Raw genomic sequence first — 18,715 nt, 5'->3', positions numbered from 1 at the left:
AAGTCCTTTTGCTAAAGCCACTTAGATTTGAGTATATGAGAAGAGATTCTATGACTTGATTCAGACTGAGGCCAGTATTTGTTAATACCTGAAAGTATTTTAAAGGGCAATAAAAAACAGTTCACAAATCCGTTTGGCAAGCAATGAGAATGACCTGTAAATGATTCTCCCCAATTTTCTTTCTGTGATTTTTCATGAAATTGATGTGAACTGCAAGATACCATGTGTTAATGGTATAGAAGGGGAGCCAAGTATTTTTAGAGCTATTAAAAGACATTGTTCTAATGATGAGGTATATAATGTAATTTAGTGCAAGCTAAAGCCAAAGTATCCATCAGAAATGGGGAAACCTAGGAATAGGTGAAGACGGAAAGCCTATATAAGAATTTGCCTGTATTTCCTGCTGTGCAGTTATGAGAACAGTGACTGACCCTCTGTCTTTAGCATCACTCCCCCAGATACCAAGTTAAAGCAAATGGAAGTGGAACATACATATTCCTCCCTCTCTAGAGAACCTGCTAACTTGTTTCCAAAGTTTTGTGCTCAACATTTCTAAAAGCAATTCATAGTTTTAGTGTGCCTGACACATAGTAAGTCATCATATGTGTTATCTGTTATCCGCTGGATTGGAGAAGAAAGAGCATTACATAATGTTAAGTACCGATCAGGAACAGGGATGACTTTGCAGAAGCCGTGCTCATTGTACTAAATTGCAGTGTGACTCTAGTTGTTGCTCAGTATCCTTTGTAAACTGGGGAAGTGATTACCTTTAACTGAGATAATCTTTTTAAAAACAAAAAAGCACCACATGAGCGACACATTTAAAATCCTTAGCCCAGTCTCTCACAGAGAGCACATCTGATTTACAAAGTGCTCACTGCTAGGAGTTGCGCAGGTAGTCTTGCTACACAGGTGCTACTCAGCCAATCAGCCCACGTTTATTGAGCACTCAATGAACCATGCACTGAGAGGCACTGAGGGAGACGCTGGGAAAGGAGGAAGATAAGGAAGCTTTGGTCCTTATGCCTGTGTAGGTTTTTTTTTTAAATAATTAACAGCAACAACAACAGGTTCAAATAAAATAATTGAAGACTATAGTACATTGTTTTTTCTATTATTATTATTATTATTATTATTATTATTATTATTATTATTATTTTGGTGGTACTAGGGTTCCTGGAAACTCTTCTACCTCCGAGCTATACTCCCAGACCTATTTTTATACATTTTTATTTGGAAACAGGGTCTCTGCAGCCAGCGCGGCTGGCTTCAAACCTGCGAGATCCTCCTGTCTCTGCCTCCCAAGCATGGGGATTACAAGCATGCACCACCATGCCTAGGTAAATATAATTGTTAATCAGTCATATAATAAACTAAATCTTATTTTTGGTTAAAATTAAATATATCACTAAGTGCTATTTTTTCTGCACATAAATGTATCTACTTGTGATGCTATTTTGCTACTTGCATACCACTTTGGAGATGATTAGTATAAATAGAGGAGAGAACAAGGAAGCTTTGGGGTAGGGGACGCAGTAAAAAGGCTCCTGTGCTACATAGTACAGTTGAGAAATAATGGAAACTTGGACCACAATTTTTATATGAATAACGAAAAGCTCATAGAGAGTAACAATATATAACCTTTACTTTTATATCAATTATTTTCCTAATAAATGGTCTAATCTTATTTTATTATATTAATAAAGCCTATTGGGTGGCTTAGTAGGCTGTTGGATTGAAAACACTTTGAAATAGACTTTTTCCCAAGAACCAGCCTGATATTTGTAGTGTTCTGAAAAGTGGGGGGTGGTTTAGGGAATTGCTGGTACTTTCCCTTTCTACTTGTTGGCCAAAGTCAATGGGGAGCAAGAAATAAAAGTGAAAGCACACCCACCCACACTATTACTCAGAGCAAATGGGTTGCAAATGATTTCACTTTAGAGTAATCATTCTAACAGGTGTGTTTGCAAGATGGTTATTATATACTCTGGAAAGGAAAACAAATCTACTCAACTTGTCCCAATTTTCTTCAGAAAAAGCTTCATTTGGGAACTAAAAGAATCCAGATTTTGGTATGACAACCACAGACAAGCCCCCCCACAAAAGCTGAATCTGCTAATTTCTTCTTTTCCATTTTGCCATTTCCAGTCCTATATTTGGCTGGGAATTTATTTGGGTTCCAATTCTTTTAATTTGTTTTTCCTTTCTTAGAGGAATTCCACACTTCTGCAGCCTAGAAAGGAGGTTAGCAGGGCATAGAAAGAAGACATTAAGCAAATGATCCTGCAAAGCTCTAAAAACCTTTTTCTGATGAGAGGAAAATGACTGTCTTGGGTTTTGACAAAGAACACTTGCAGTTTGGGGAGGAACTAGGACTTCAGACTTTTTTCTTCTTCATCTAAAAGCCATCGCCTGCCAGACAGTGTTTCTGTTTTAGCAGGAGTCCCACTTGTGTAGCAAAGATGCTTTCGGAAGAACTGTGCATCTGTATCCTTTGGTGAGGAAAGTGCACTCTTTTGTCCTTTTAAGTACTCAAATGTAACATCTGAGAAGCCTTTTCTTTTTGTATTTTGCACTTTTCTTGCATTGGTCATAAGAACAACAATGTGGATCGATTTTTCATAACGCCTCTCTGGATTGGATTAATATCATAGAAGTTTCTGTTGGGGCAGCAATTGAAAGGGTTTCATTAATCGAAGAGTAATTATCACTCTATATTACTTTCTAGTTGGTGTCATCTCAAACTCAGAATTCAGATTTTTCAGTGAAGTTACCATCCTAAGTGTGAAAATGAACACAATATATATAATTAGAAACTGGAAGGAATACAATTCTATTGTGTTATTCAATTATTCAATCAGACAATATGCATTAAATAGTTTTTTTTATGGTACTGGGGTTCCTGGAAGCCCTTCTACCCAATAGTTTAACAATCACCACCTGCATAAGAGAATGTTCTTAGGTAGATGAAGATTAGATTACATAGAAAGTTGAAGGCATTCCAACCCTTGGAAGCAAACTATTTGAAAAAGGCTTGAAATTGGAGGAAATCTTTAAAATTTTAAAAGCCCATTTACCTCCTATAAATCTTCATCTGAACTTTTGGACAGTAGTTGATATTATAATCATACAATTATAGAATTTTAAGAGAAGAAATTTTAAAGGTCATGTAATATTACCACTTGGTTGCAAAGTGTAGAGAACTTAAGAGATCATGACTTGAGGTCTGACCGCAAATAGTGACAAGTGTCCAGCACAGTCTCTGGTGAGGGTCTCAAGACTCCTCTTAGAGCACTATGCTGGGCACCAAGTGACGCCGGACCGACGGTGCACCGCACCTCCTTCCCTGTATGCATTTCACATGCAGATATATAGAAAACTCACAATACATATTTATTGAATTGATGACAGACACGGTTCCTGCCATGTCGGGTTGTGCTGAGCACTGAAGATACAAAAGTAAAACAGTCCACTTCTTTCCAGGAATTCCCAATTAGATCTTCCTGACCTCAGTGAGTTTGCAGTCTCTTAAGGAAGCCCAGACATAAATACCTACAGAGCACCAAATGGAACCTCGGGTTCAGCAACGTGTTCTCACAATGGATTGCAGGCAGAAAGACTGAGTTCAAACAGTGAATGCTTTAGGAGATTGGGGAAAGAATCCAAGCATGACAATCCATGGGAAAATCCTCCAAACCACACACACACACACACACACACACACACACACACACACACACACAAACACACTTAATTACATCACTCTCTGCTGCTGCTGCCTTTCCGGGATTTCCCCCCAGGCTGGGACACACAGTCTCTGCTCAGAGTAAGGTCCAGATGCCAACTCAGAGAATAAGGGAGGGGAAGAGGAAGAGCCCACTCCTCCCTGCCTCCTAAAAACTGCAAAAGACCAGAAACAAGAGCAGAGGGGAAACAGCCACCGAGACTGATAGAATCAATAAATCAGGGATCAGAAACGCTCGCCGCCGCGCAGCCCGGGCGGGCGGCCCCCGCGGGAAGGGGGCGCGGGCGGCGGGCGGGGGCGGCGCCGGGGGGGCCGCGGGGAGGGCCGGGCCCCCGGTGCCCGCAGCCCGGTGCGCGGCGCAGCTCGGCGGCGGGACGCGGCGCCCGGAGCCCGCGAGCCCGCCTCCTCCCGCGCCAGCCCCGCTGCCGTGACTTCAGTGCGGCTCCACCCCCGCGCGGCGGCGGCTCGCTCCGTCCGAACCGCGCTCGGCACCAGCCCAGCCCGGGAGCGCGGCGGCCACCTGCCCGGCGCCGCCTGCGCCCGCCCCGCCGCCGCCCAACTTGGATGGAGTTGGGGTCCTGAGCGCCCGTCGCCGCCTGGGGTCTGGGACCCCCTTCTCCGCTCCCGCGATGGGCAAAGTTGGCGCCGGCAGCGGCTCCCCGGCCGGGCTGAGCGCGCTCCTAGCGGGCGCGGGGCTCCTGGTCCTCTGCGCCCCGCGAGCCTGCGGCGGCGGCTCCTGCTGCCCCCCGCCGCCCCCCAGCGCGGCCCCGCGCTGGACCACGACCCCGGGGGACTTTTCTCGCCGGGGGCCGGCGGGCAGAGCTCCTGCCACGCCCCTGCCCCTCCCGGTGCGCCCCCTCTTTGCAGTGGCCCCCGGGGACCAAGCGCTGTCCCTGGAGCGGGCCCGGGGCTCCGGAGTGTCCGCCGTGGTCGCTGCACGTTCCGACCGGAGAAGACGGAGCGCAGCGGATCCGGAGAAGGCAGAACAGGTAGAGGGCTCCAGCCGGAGTCCCCGGGGAGTGCTGAGGGTTGGAGGGCAGCCGGAGCCTGGCACTCAGGAGCGGGACCCGGACAAAGCCACCCGCTTCAGGATGGAGGAGCTACGACTGACCAGCACCACATTTGCGCTGACCGGCGACTCAGCCCACAACCAAGCCATGGTCCACTGGTCTGGCCACAACAGCAGCGTGAGTAGAGTGGGGCTGTGGGCGAAGGGGTGAAAGATGGAAAGGGTTAAAGTTGGCTGTGCGATGGGATGGGGAATTCAGGGAGAATGGGGTTTCTGGACTTGAGGGGTGCTGCACGCTGAAGTCTTCTCTGCCCATCGCCCTCAGGAGTTATTAGCACCCACTAGAAGGCCAACCTCTACCTCCCTCCCCCACCTGCACCATCAGAGCCTTCTCCGAAATCCCAAAAGAAAGCTCTCAGCTGAGCTGATGGATCCTATTCATGATTTCTTGGGTGGTATTGTGAGTGGAAACCACCGGACACCAGGCCAACAAAAGGGGTTAAAAGTACTCTTAAAGCAGGGACTAAAGGGTTAAATTTCCAGGCGGCCTGACATTCCCTGAAGTGACTTTTCTTTTACTTGCTAGACTTATGGACCAGCTTAAGTAGGATAAAAAAGACTCCTATAGGGAGATGTTTTCTTTTATTTTTATGCAGAGCTCCCCTTCTTCCTCACAAGGGCTAACTAGGTGTAATATAAGGCGCCTCTAGTGTATTCTCTGTTGGGGGACACAGTGGTTGCAGTTTCAGGGCAGGAACTCTCCAGCATCTTCCAACAGCCAACAGCGCTAGCAAGTGTGTTTTGAAAGCTGGGGCTTTGCAGCCCATGAAAGAGTGGTTGTTCTCTGGCATCATCAGTCTCAGGAAGATCAGATATATCCCAGTGACAACAGCTCCCTGTTCTCCCCGAAGCCTGACCTCCTCTAGTGCGGGGCACACATAAAGACTCGCCATTCCCTTTATGAAGCAGGACAGGGATTGCAGGATTCCAGGAGGGGATGGCAGCGGGACTCAGGGTGCAAGACCATGGTCATGTTGGGAAGCTTTTAGATTTCCAGGAGAGTCTGTATGTCTGTAATCTCAGGGAGCTATTCTTGTTTAAACGGAGCCCAGAAACTTCAATGAGCTAAACTAGTAAAGACCCAGCTTTGGTGGTAACTGAAGACGATTGAAGAAAAGTGTGGAAAGTTCTCCAGGCTGCTGTTAAGCAGACAAGAGGAACATAAAAATCAAAGATTTGTAAAATGGAAAAAAAAATTCCAAGCTGCACCTTCAATCAGGTAATTGAGATTGTAGTGTTCGTGATGTGCACAGCCTCTGCAGCCTGGTACCTTTCAAAATGTTTTCTGTTGCAGCATAATTACCAGAAACCTTCCCAGAGAAGTGCCACTTTAGTGAATTGTGCTCATTGTCAGCTTTTTAATTAGAGTTGTGAACATTTTAAAATGTAGTCTGTCATGGGTTTCTTGCATCCTGGCAAATCATGATACATAGTATTTTGTAATGATGCATCTCTCCTGAGAGTACCAGCAACGTTTTCCCCACAATGCCTCCCTGGTGACAGAGGGCATGGTTTTATATTGTTCTCCAGGGTGTTTGCATCAAATAATTAAAGCTGAAATTCTTTCCATTCAAATTTCTGGGCACCCTTGCCCTCCTCCTTTACGTTAATGCTCATATCTTTCCCATCATCCCCATTAACATTAATCCTGTAATTTAAGCTTAAATCTTTTAAAACTGATTGAGTAACTTTCACACTGCTTTAAGTGATTAACAGATAGCTCTGGTTTTAAGGGAAGATTTTTAAGTACATCAAACATGTTAGATCATGTTGTATTAAAAAGTAAAAAAAAAAGCTTTGGACTCAAAACTATTTCTGGCTTTTAATTAATTCAAGCTGTAAAATGTCACTTACCCACTAGACCTCTACTTTAGTTCATCTCTTGAAAGATCTTGGAAAGAGTGAGAAAAGGAGAGTACATCTTTGGCAAATTTTAACCTCCATTTAAGAAATGGCGCCAAGCATTGCCAGCCTTTTTATATCTTTATAAATACTGCTTGTAAGTTCAGTATGGTTTATTAGGGTCAAGGCATAGAACATGTAGGCAAGCATGAGATAATGTATGAAATAATAAAGGTGTGGAGTATTAAAGGTTTAAACACTCAAGACATGTTAGCATGTGATCTCCACCCCTTGAAGTCTCTAGTTCCATAAACACATCACCCCTCCCCCTTCCTGCCCCTGCCCTTCTCATTATGCACAATTATTGTTTTTCTTTTTATATATGCATCTGAATAATGAACAAGTATGATTAATTTTATCCAGTTCCTCCAAACTAAAACTAGTTCTTATCTGGACCAGACTCCTAAGAGACACAATGCTTTTTTTTTTTTTTTTTTTAAGGAAAGGAAGGCAAAATGAAACTTCTTTGGCAACTTCGTGAAATGGAAAACAGAGTGGAGACCTGAGTTCTAGTTCTGTTTATCTGTGGCTTGACTATATGCAAGTTGCTTGTCCTCTGGGAATGGATTTCCTCATTCCCATAGTGCAAGTGTTGGCTGTCAAATTAATTACAGAGAAGTCAAATCTAGCCTATTGAGGGGAGGGCACAATGACTGTGGAATCCGGCACACCTGTTTGGAATTTTCTCTTATTCCCCCACAATAAAAATCTGCTAACTTAAACCCAGGGGCTACATTGAGGCTCCCGTGTTTTCCTAATTTGATGCCTAACCATTCAGTGACTCAGGCCACTCCTCCTGGAAGCCTGTCTCACCTTTAAGCTAAAAACCTATGCTAAGAAGAGCCTGTGGTTACAGTTACAGTAATGACTGCCTGTATTCAAGGTGCAAATGCAAGGTAATTACAGGCTGCCTGTCAAATTGGTGAAGAGTTCTAGAGAGTTCCACTCAGCTCATCTCCTTCCCTTCTCTTTTCTGCCCCCTCAGCTATGGACTTGTGCAGTTGTGTGAAGACATGACTGTTTAGCCTCACCAGTGGGTGTGATGTGATTCCTCTATGCTGCAGTCTTCTAGCTGGATGGAAACTGTTGCTAGAGGTGGTGGAACACCTGGGGGGATCTTTTGGCATGAAAGGTACTGGGTATGAATCATTTGTCATGAGCTCCTTGTCGTAAGCAAGAACATATTGTTCCTACCCTACTCATCTCAGGCATGCTGTGCCCTGATCTAAATTTATATAGTAATCCTTAGAGTGTTAAAAAATATATTTGTCTATATATGTGTGCATGATGGTGTGTGTGTGTGCTTATTCCAATTTTCCAAGGAACTTCAGAGTGCTGCCCTCCCTGATCTTCATGAGATCCTTGAGAGGCGGAAAGTAGGTGACAAGGATTCTTATCTCTTTTTCAGATTTTTATGCTGTAGTTAATTTGAACATTTCAATTTACCACTCTATTCTTTCTTGCTGGCACTAGTGTTAGAAGACTTGTTATCAGAGGCTTTTACTTGGCTTATATTTTGCCACTATGGTATCTTCAGTGCTTCGCTTATAAGGACATGATAGGCTGGTTTTTTATTCAGGTATCCCTTTGCCTTTGGCTGTCTTGGGACTTGACATTTATCATCCAATCTTAGTGAATAAAATGAGTTCCAACTAGGGCCAGGTAGATGCTGTGCATTTATCATCTTAATTACCTCAGAAGAGTTCTAAATCAGGTATTCTTACTGTCATTACATGGTGGAGAAAACTCAGGCTCCAGAAGGCTAAAGGAATAGCCGGAGGAAACAGGAGGTCAGTGGTAGGTTGGTGGGACAGCAGGGACTGGCGCCCAGGGTTATTCAGCTCCAAGACCCTACAGAATGGCTTGTCCTGTGGACATCTAGACAGGGCAGAAAACTCAGGCCTTTTGGAATTCATATGGCCCATCACCCTATTTTGAGTTGTTTCCTGAGGATGATGGGGAGTACATACTTTTAGCTGCAAACTTCATTTCCTTGTAGAAAAGCAAGGGCTTGGGTGCATGCCTACCACATATACTCTGTGCCTTAAGGAGCATCTGCCTTTCTCTCAGCCACCCACCTCTTCATCTTTAGTAAGACATGTAATCTGCAGCTGGAGAGTCCATGAGGCTGTCCTGGAATCACTCAGCTCTCAGGTCTGGTTTCCTTTTTCTCATTTAATGATAAATGGGATCTTGTAGAGAGGTTGAGTATGAAGAGTTGATCTGGCTATGCATTTTGATAATTTCTTTTTCTTTAGCTCAACTTTTGGAAGCAAAATAATAAAGATTTTAGCTTTTTCTAGTGAGTTCACATAATTCCTTCTTTGGTGGGTACTCTATGCTTTTAATGAAAGCTGTTGTGATGTGCAATGATGGAAGCAGCTTTGAGGAAGAAACTTAGCTCTCAGCACCTTGAACAAGACATTTAATATGTTGAGGTTCAGTCTCCTCATCTAAAGTGTGAGGACACTATTTCCTGAAAGCTTTTTTAAAAAAAGATTTGATGAGTTGCCTTGTCTATAGTAAGTGTTCAATAAATTCAAGTTTTTTTGTAGGGGGAGTGAAGAAAGAGTTCTCTACTGCAAGTTAAGAATTTTGGCTTATAGTCCTGACTGTGTATAAAGATTAGATATATAGTGATGGCATGTTGAAGTATTGCTGCCTCAACTTTATCTTCTGTGAAATGGCACGAATAGATCTGAACACCACTGAGCTACCTTACAGATAAAAACTAATCTAACACTTCGTTCAACTGGCCTGTCGGTATTGTGTTCCTAAGACATTTGTGTGATGTAGACTGGGAGCATCAGAGTTGCAGAAAGGACGCAGTGTCCTCCATCTTTGACCTATAAGTGAGCAAACTTTTTGATTTCACATCTGTTTCTTTGTCCTACAGTTCATATGCATATCTATTTATGGGAAAAGAAAAACTGTGAGATCCGAGTGGGCATTCATGGCCATTGGGGCATATGGATTTGCAGCAAAACTCAGTTTATTAGGTTTATTGTATTATGTATTCATGTTAAAGAATGTGTGTTTTGGGTCAACGGAGAGAAAATAAAGGTTCATGCAAAATTGGAAAGTAAACATCTCTTAGATATTTAATGAGATTTTCTAGAGTAAATTGACCTGAGTGTTGACTCTGGGAACTATATTCGTATCTTTTCATTGGGGAGCCTTAGTAATTCTGAGGCTAACCTACAAAAGCAGGTGGAATAATAAAATTTACTCATGAGAATAATAACTTCTCACAAGTAAGGAGTGATCGCCATGCTCCAGCATTATGCTAAGAACCTTGCACACATTTTATTTACTTTTAATCCCACAAATACAATTACTAAAATCTGTATATTTATCAGTCACTGGCACAAGAAAATGTATGGAGTGGTGCACAAAGATAAAAAGAAATAATCTTCACCCTCAAATGAATTTCAGTTCTGTTTCCAAAGAATCCTCCTAAGAGACAGTATGAGGTACCTTGCCCTTCATGGTGGCACATTCTGCTAATCCCAGTAGTTAAGAGGCTAAGGCAGAAGGATCACAGGTTTGAGGAGAGCCTTAGCAAGCAGTGAGACTCTCATCAACCCAACGAGGCCCTGTGGGGAAATCTCAGCAAAGCTAGAATGGTAGGATAGGAGAGGAAGAGGGCTGAGCTGATTAAATGGATGAGCTACATCCAAATATGTGTAAAAGTATGAATATAACGTGATTAACCTGGACACTCATTTTTGGGAGAGGGGAAGGGGAACCAGGCACGAGGAGGGCACCAAGCACAATCTAAATGTATACCATTTTCAATATGTTCCACATATAAATAAAATATGGAAAAAGTAAAATAAAATAAAAATAGGGCTGGAGGTTTATCTCAGAAATAGAATGCCTTTAGTTTCAATCTCCAGTAAACAAACACACACACACACTCACACTCAAAACAGCTGAAGGTGTAGCTCAGAGGTAGAATGTTCCTTGGTTCAATCACAAGTTTCATAAATAAATTAATTAATATTAATTAATGCTAAATGTGCTGCAGGATTCCGGGGGTGTGTGGAGAGAGCATTTTCTGGTAAGGGTGGTCTCCAGGCTTTACTATAGAGTATGTCAGCTGAACCTTGAAAAATAAGAGAACATTCTAAAATTATGGCAAGGATATTTTGAACTGAATGGATGGCAGGAATTAAAGTCATGAGAAGAGACACACACACACATTGTTATCTCGATCCAGGAAATTAATCTGCTTTAATTCAAAACTGTTTAGCTAGAGTTTTAATCTTAGAAATGATTTTCAATTATGATTTAAGGAGAAAAATAAGCACACCAAGCTCATTATAAGTTAGGGTATATTCCAAGACCCATAATGAAAAATAAAACCCTGTAAGGTCACTGAAACACAGGAGTGCTCTGATTTGCACATTAAATATCAGCTGTTGTAGTGATTGTTTAATTTTTACCTTGACTTTTTTTTACACAGGGTTTTCACAAAAGGAATTTCTTTTGTTTAAATTCTTGGAGAGAAGCATTAGAGGTGTAACTATTTGGGGAATAAATTAATTTGGCTCCCAGCCACCTTATCTTCTCACAAAATATATGTAAAGTGTTTGTCCTGTCTTTGTGTATATCTCAATTCCTGCTCTGCATTCCTGGCTCGACAGTGTGGCAGATGCACCTGTTTCTCCTGGAAGGGAAATTGGCCATTTATTATCTCTGCAATGACCAGAGGGGAGGACAGAGAAGAGATGCCATGGTGAGGTGGGGCGTGGTTTCACGGAGATATAATGGTTATTCTTGGAGAGATCAAAACTCTGCTCAGATTGTATTGATGCACTAGTCAAATGGCTGGCAAAGAATGGAAGTGGAACTTTCTTTACTGTGCAAGGTTTATAAGGAAAGAACGGAGCCTATTCTAAAATGTAGGTGTGTGTGGTGGGGAGAAGGAAGTGAAGGCTTTGTAGAAAATTCTACATGAAATTTTATACAGTTATAAAAGATATTGTGTCTCTCTCTACAGCACTCCTGAAAGTTGTTATACCACTTTAGATCAGTTAGAGCCCTTTTATTTCTCTTTGCAAAACGCTTCAGTTTTCAAGATCGGAACATTACTTCCATTACTTCAAGTTTTATTCTCACCACAATTGTAAAAAAAATAGGAAAGACAAATATCATCCACATTTCTCAGACAAGGAAACCAAATATCATCTACATTTTTCAGACAAGGAAACCAAGGTGTTCCTATTAAGCTGATCAGGAAAAAGGTCAGAGTCATTTGCTCACATTGTCCAAGAGATGCTTGGCTTGGCCCTCCTTGGGATTTCAACAGGCTGCATCCATGCTCAGGGTTGGGTAATATGCCCCCCTGGCTGTAAGTTGGCCATTGTGTGAATAAGTGTAGACACTGGTCACAGAGCTCCTGAATTCTAGGCTCAGCTATTCAAGTTCTTTGTCTTGGGCTTCAGAGCAAGTAGCCTTATCAAAAGCCATAACCTCAGTATCCTTTAAACCTTTAAAAAGTGGTCTTAAAAAGAGATGATGGGGCTTTCTGAAAGTGAGATTTCCAGCAATTCCCAATCTCTCATTTGCATCCCACTGCTAATAGACTTCAGAAAGGAGATTATTTATGACAGGATTTATTGCAGCAAGGGGTAGAGGGAGAAAAGGAAGATAGCCCCCATCTTCTTCTTGTTGTTTTCAGGAAGTGAAATCTAGTTAACAATAACATTAAGGTTGCTGCGGTCAAAGGAAACTAGAGCATTATATTTTGAAGCAGGAGTGGTCAAACTTGAAGGAGTGCCAATCACTTTTGCTAAAAAATTAAACAGAGTCACCAGCTATTGCTCACCCCCCCCCACTTCTAACTTTTGGAGGAAGGCAACAAAGGATTTGCTGAATTCTAAGAACTGGTCTCCTCATCTGCCTAAGACACATTGATGATCGCAGAAGGCTCTCTTGATGACACAAATAAACACAGTTTAGTGAACAGCTTCCCTGGAAGTATGTTTTGGAGCATCACCAATTATTTCACTCAGTCTCCAGGATGCCTTCACAAAGGAGGTCTCACCATCCTCATTCTAAAGCTGTGGAATTTCAGGCTTAAAGAATTTGCTCCAGGTGGTCAAAGGAGGGAATGGCTGAGCTGGGACTGGATTTTTGTCCTTTCTGGCTTCAACGTTCTTTCTACTAGATCATGCTTCCCCTGGGTATTGGTTTATATTTTGTGTTTGTTTAGTCATACATCCACAAATCAGGCAGAGGAGTAGTAAGGGTGCTCTTGGCATCCATGACATATTTTGGGGTACTCCATTTCACATCACCCCTTTCTCAGGCTACAGAATTAGGATGCTTTACTTGGAAATAAGCTGGTCTTCACTGCAGCTTGATTAAAGCCATTACCTCTGCCCAGCTCTACAAGCGTCTCTCCCATGCTTAGCGATTCATAGCATCTTGTCATCATGGGAGGACATGTAGGATGTGCTGCTGCTTTTTCCCTACTGGCTAATGATTCTAAGCTGACAGTGTGGACACTTTCTTTTTAGAGAAAGTGCTAATAAGAATCATTTTATCAGACAACCAACTAATCATGTTGTGCCCTGAAGTCAATGGATTGATGCCTCTAGTCATCCTTGCCCTAACCAGAGTAGCAGGAGGTCTTGAGACACAAAATCAGGGGCCATTAATCCTTCTGCTCCCAGGTCCATGAGAGAGTCTATAAAGAGTGGTGTTCAAGGTGAAAGGTCACCCTCTTATCCCAGTAATTCCCAGTGTGTAATCTTAACCAGCATCATTAAAGGGAAAAAGGCTATTTGGGGTATTTTCCACAATCTAGTTTAGAAACTCATCTGCAGGCCAGTTTGCCCTGACTTTCATTTGGCTAAAAAGATGGAGACAGGGTCTCACTAAGTAGCTGAGGCTGTCTGCGAACCGTGATCCTCCACGAATGCTGGGATTACAATCATGCGCCACCATGCCCAACCATAGGATTTGCTTTTAATCCCCTGATGTGAGACAGGATCTCAGGAAACTTTAGGAACCATAAAGATGTAATTATTAGGAAAAAATTCTTAAGAAATTCTCGGATCACTCAAGTCTGAACATTATTTCCTTAAGTTTTATAGTTCATGAAACCCTTCCATTGTATGCAAATTTATAATATGGTATTGATATTTTATTTTTTTCTATATAGAGCTGAGGTATGTAACCTTCATCAACTCTTGGAACTCTGACTCCCAGTGGTAAAAACCTGGTGGAAAGCTGTGCAGATCCCCTGCGATGGCACATAATCCTTAGGCAATATTCCTCCATTCATTGTATCCTAGGGGATTATCTTTCCTGGCTGGCCACACGACCAGGGTACAAAGACAGTACATGATTAAGTGTCAAAAAAGAGTACAGAACTTAAAATATAGCATAATACACAGTGGTTCATTTAATTTCCTGCCTCACTATCTGCTTGGTATTGAATCTGGACAATTAACTTTGTAGCCCTGGGCCTCAGTGTTCTCCACTGTGAAGAGAGGATCATACTGTGTACTTTTCATATGGCTAGTTGAGGGTTAAAAGAGATAATACCTAGAAAATGCTTAAGGTAGCATCTGACATATAGTTAACAATTGATATGGGTCACATATATGTCATTATCATCATTATTTTGTTAATGTTAATTCTGATATTGTGTACAAGTATTGTCTACTAAATTATGTTTGTAAGACATTGGTTGTCATATTGCTTCTGTTTCTCTGTTCTAGTTCCTGTATAAATACTTCTGAGACACTGTCCTAATCTTTTTGGTATCTTTCTCAACATCTCTAGCTGATTTTTTCTTTTTCTTTTTATGGTACTAGGGTTTTAACCCAGGGGTATTTCACCTCTGAGCTATATCCCCAGTTCTTTTAATTTTTAAATTTTTTTTGTGTGTCTGGGGATAGAACCCAAGGGCAACTGACCCCCGAGCTACACCCCCTGCCCTATTTTTTATTCTTTATTTGAAACCAGGTCTCACTGAGTTACAAAGGGCCTCACTAAGTAGCTGAGGCTGTCCGCGAACTGTGATCCTCCGGTCTCAGCCTCCTAAATGCTGGGATTACAAGTGTGTGCCACCACGCCTGGCTTAATTTTTATTTTAACCACGCCTGGCTTAATTTTTATTTTAATACAGTTCTTGCTAAGTAACCGAGAGTCTTGCTCAGTTGCTGAGGCTGGCTTCAACCCTGTGATCTTTCTGTTTCAACCTTTAACACTTCTAGCCCATTATGCATAATACTTGCTTCAAAATATTTGGTGCTTTGTTTGGTATTACCTTGGAGGAAACTGGCTTTTCATATAGTACAAACAACCCATGACCTGTACAAGTATGTTGTAGGATATTGAAGCCGTTAAAAGATTGATTATAGAAATACACAATTTGTATTAGGAAACCTCTCACAAAATATCAGAAAAGAAAAAGCAAAACAATATATTATACTGTATTAAAATGTCACCAAATAATACAAACTAAAGCCCATGAATTTAGGGATTATTAGTCAAAGTTTTTTCTTTATATATCCTAAGTTTCTAGAATATGCCCGGACATAGTAGTGGCACAGTATTTTTTTCAGTTATTATATACTATAAAATAATTACTTTTGTGAAAATACAGGAAGTATATAACTTAAGATGTTTGCCTATAATTGTGATGAATGTTGGGATTGTGTGTAATTTCCCCCTATTTTGTTGTTTCTTAATAAACATATTGTTATTTAAAGTAATTTGAAAAATAAAAAAAGAAAGAGTATAAAGAAGTTTGTAAATTTGGCCCCATCTGAACTGAACTCCAGGCATCTGATTGAGACAGAGTACCCACATTCATATTGTCTATTTTGCTTCTGATCATTGTTGTTTGGAGACAGTCATACCAGAGTTTTTCAGAAGCAGGAAGATAACTCTTATTTCTCTCCTGAGTATGTGGCAGCATTTTACCGGGCCTTATGTCTATTGTCCCATTGGTTGATTCCAAGGGGAAAGAGATTTGGAGGTGTTCTGGTCAGTATTCTTACAGCTGTAATTTAAAAGACTGACCATGGAATTTAGAAGAAAGAAGATGCCTTTTCTTATGGTTTCGAGTTCAGTCGCTGTGAAGCTGGGGACTACAGATCTGGCAGAGGGAAGCAGACGGAGGGAGAGTACATAGGCTGTGATCCACACATCATGGATACCAGAAGCCAGAGAGCAAGTAACGGGGGGAGGGGGAGAGGAACCATATATAATCTCCAAGACCATACCCCCAGGGCCCACCTTCCCCAGCCTAGGCCACCAGCCAGATAAATCCATTACAATGGATAATCCACTACTGGAATTACAACTCTCATGAATCATTTACATCAATGCCAAACACCAATTTATGAGTTCTTCAAGGACAACTCCAAACATCAATATGTGAGCTCTTCAAAAGGCCATTCTGTATCTCACTAAAGCAGAAGGTAATGTCACCAATCTGACTGTGAATTCCAGAAATTCTAGTGATCTCCTTTTCCTCATAAAGTACCTTTTTAATTTATATTGGTCTTTGTCTTGATCTTGGTTTCCATCTCTATAATATATGTGCATATGAAGTCATAGGTAACAATTACATGCAGCCTTGCATATTTGTACTTATACATGGCGGGATAAGTAACAATGTACCACACTAAAGTCTTTATTTCTTAAAAGTGAAATATTAGACAGTGGCCTAAGGCTATGGTATGGATATCTACTGACTGTGAGAGCTGGGTGAAAGAAGATCTATGAAATGAGACACACACACACACACACACACACACACACACACACACACACAACAGAGATGAACAGAGAGAGAACAAAGCATAAAGAAAGGGAGAAGGAGGGAGATGGGAGGAGAGAATGAATGATAGAGGTAAAGGGAGAGATCAAGACAGACAGTAACAGCAGATTGGGAAACAGGATTGGGAAGAGAAAAGATGAGAGACAGACACAGAAAGACCACAGACAAAATGAAGGCATACTGAAAGACAAAGAAAGGATTGTGATGGAAGAATGCACACTCCTGGGAAAAAATGATAAAAAGAAAGTGAAAGATGAAAATAAGAGAAAAAGTGTCCCTGAGTGGAGAGATCATTTAACATAATCAAATCATAAAAAGTGCTAAAGCTGGGCATGATGGTATACAATTGTAATCCTAGCATTTGGGAGGCTGAGACAGGAGGATTGAGGTTCTTAGACAGCCTCAGCTACTTAGGCTCTTTGCAACTCGGTGAGACCCTGTTTCAAAAGTAAAAAATAAAAGGATAAAAAATAGGGCTGGGGGTGTAGCACAGAGGTAGAATGCCCCTGGGTTCCATCCCCATTATCGGAGAAAAAAAAAAAGAGGGCCAAGTAGTCACTGGGCATAGTACATTGCCTGTAATCCCAGTTACTTTGGAGTCCAAAGCAGGAAGATCACTCAAGCCCAGAGTTTGAGACCAGCTGGGAAGTAATTGAAACCCATTCTCAAATACAAAAACAAGTGCAGAGGATATCTGGTCCTAAGCAGATTGTTCTCTTCCATTTATGCAGAGTTTCTCTGTACTTTTACTTTGAAGGGTTTTGCACCCAGCCTGTAAAAGGTTAGCAGGGACAGCCATTCTCATGCATGTGAGAACCTCAAGGGCCACATAGGTAGGCTGGCTGGGTGTGTGGTGGAAGTGTACATGCAGCACTTATGCATTGTTAATCTCTTAAGAGTGATTTATTTTCAGAAGTGGGATTCATGGGCTGGATGATGGGAAGACCACTTTTAACCTTTCTTTTTATATTAGTATGAGGCATTTTGAATTTTTAACACTGACACGCATTTCCTTAATAAATATATGGAAACTTGTTTCAAGCGGCCAGTGGGTCAGTGCTGTGCTAAATGCTGAAAATACAAAGCAAAATAAGGCTTGATCTTAAACCTCAAAGGTGAGGATCTGGGTTGAAACAAACAGACACATAAACAGACAAATTGCAATTTAGCGTGATAAATGCATAATAGCTGTGATGGAATTTTGCACAAAGTGCTGCAGGAGCAAAGAGGAACAGGGGACAACTAATTTTGCCTGAAAGCGTGAGGCAGAGCTTTCAAGGGAAGTGGCTCTTAAGCTGGGACTTTATACAGCATTAGCAGTTTTGTAGACAGAATAGGGCTGGGTTGGAGGAAAAGTTATTTCAGCCTCTTCTCTCTCCTTCTATCTTGCATCTCTGGCCTTATCACAGTCAACAAGCTGTCCTTGGGAGGATCCTCTCTTCCTTCATCATCTTGGTGTGGAAGTAAGGGCAACAGTACTTTAAAACACCAGATTAGATTTCCCATGTTGAATGTTTTATTATACTACTTGCCTCAAACTAAATGAAGGAATCTGATTTTCCCAAAGTGATTAATTTTCCCCCTCCAGGTCTTACAGATATACAAGCATTCATTCATACACATGTATGTGCACACACAAAACAATTTCAGAACACTGTTCCGTCATTTCTTTATGCCATAATTTGATTAAACAGTGATGATACTTCTTTCTGATTACTCTGTAATGCTTTTGCTTTTAGAATGAAAGGTGCGGTGTTTATATTTTTTTGGACATGCTTCCTAATTTCATAAGGAATCAGGTTGCATTAGAACAAATTGTTTTGCAATTACTAATGGTCAACACTTCCAACTGGAGTACAATTATTTTAAAGCAGTGAAAGAATGCAATAGACTATTCCACACCAATGTTGATGATACCTAACTGGTTATGCCTTGAAAATAGGAGACAACATATGTAACTTAAATATATAGAATATTCCCAGAAAATGAACTTTGCTTTAACTTGGCTGATACCTCACCATCCCCTCCTTGTCTACTTTCTAGATTAAAAAAAACAAAAAAAAAACCAAAAAACAAAAAACAAAAAAAAACAGTGGACAGTAGCAGTGGGGAGCTGACCAGGAGAGGTGCAGCTAGAGACAGAGGGGCTCTTGCTCTCTGGCTGGCTCACCTGCCTGTGGGAAGTTGAAGA

At 41.6% G+C, this 18,715-nt stretch overlaps 1 protein-coding gene across 5 annotated transcripts in view; it reads left to right on the top strand.

Moving 5' to 3' along the window:
- Nucleotides 1-4,374: 4,374 nt before the first annotated feature.
- The window catches only part of SORCS1 (sortilin related VPS10 domain containing receptor 1), a gene marked incomplete at both ends in the record, with an annotated part of 539,831 nt that continues 525,490 nt past the window's right edge, over nt 4,375-18,715 (top strand). For all 5 annotated transcript variants that reach the window (XM_080694691.1, XM_080694692.1, XM_080694694.1 and 2 more), the window contains one exon: nt 4,375-4,932. In XM_080694691.1, the coding sequence (XP_080550817.1) occupies nt 4,375-4,932 (558 nt within the window). The remainder of the gene's footprint in view (nt 4,933-18,715) is intronic.

Source organism: Muscardinus avellanarius, assembly GCF_963383645.1.
Source record: "Muscardinus avellanarius genome assembly, chromosome: 4".
Taxonomy (NCBI): domain Eukaryota; kingdom Metazoa; phylum Chordata; class Mammalia; order Rodentia; family Gliridae; genus Muscardinus; species Muscardinus avellanarius.
The sequence above is the reverse complement of the archived record's forward strand: the minus strand, read 5'-3'. Positions and strand labels throughout refer to the sequence as shown.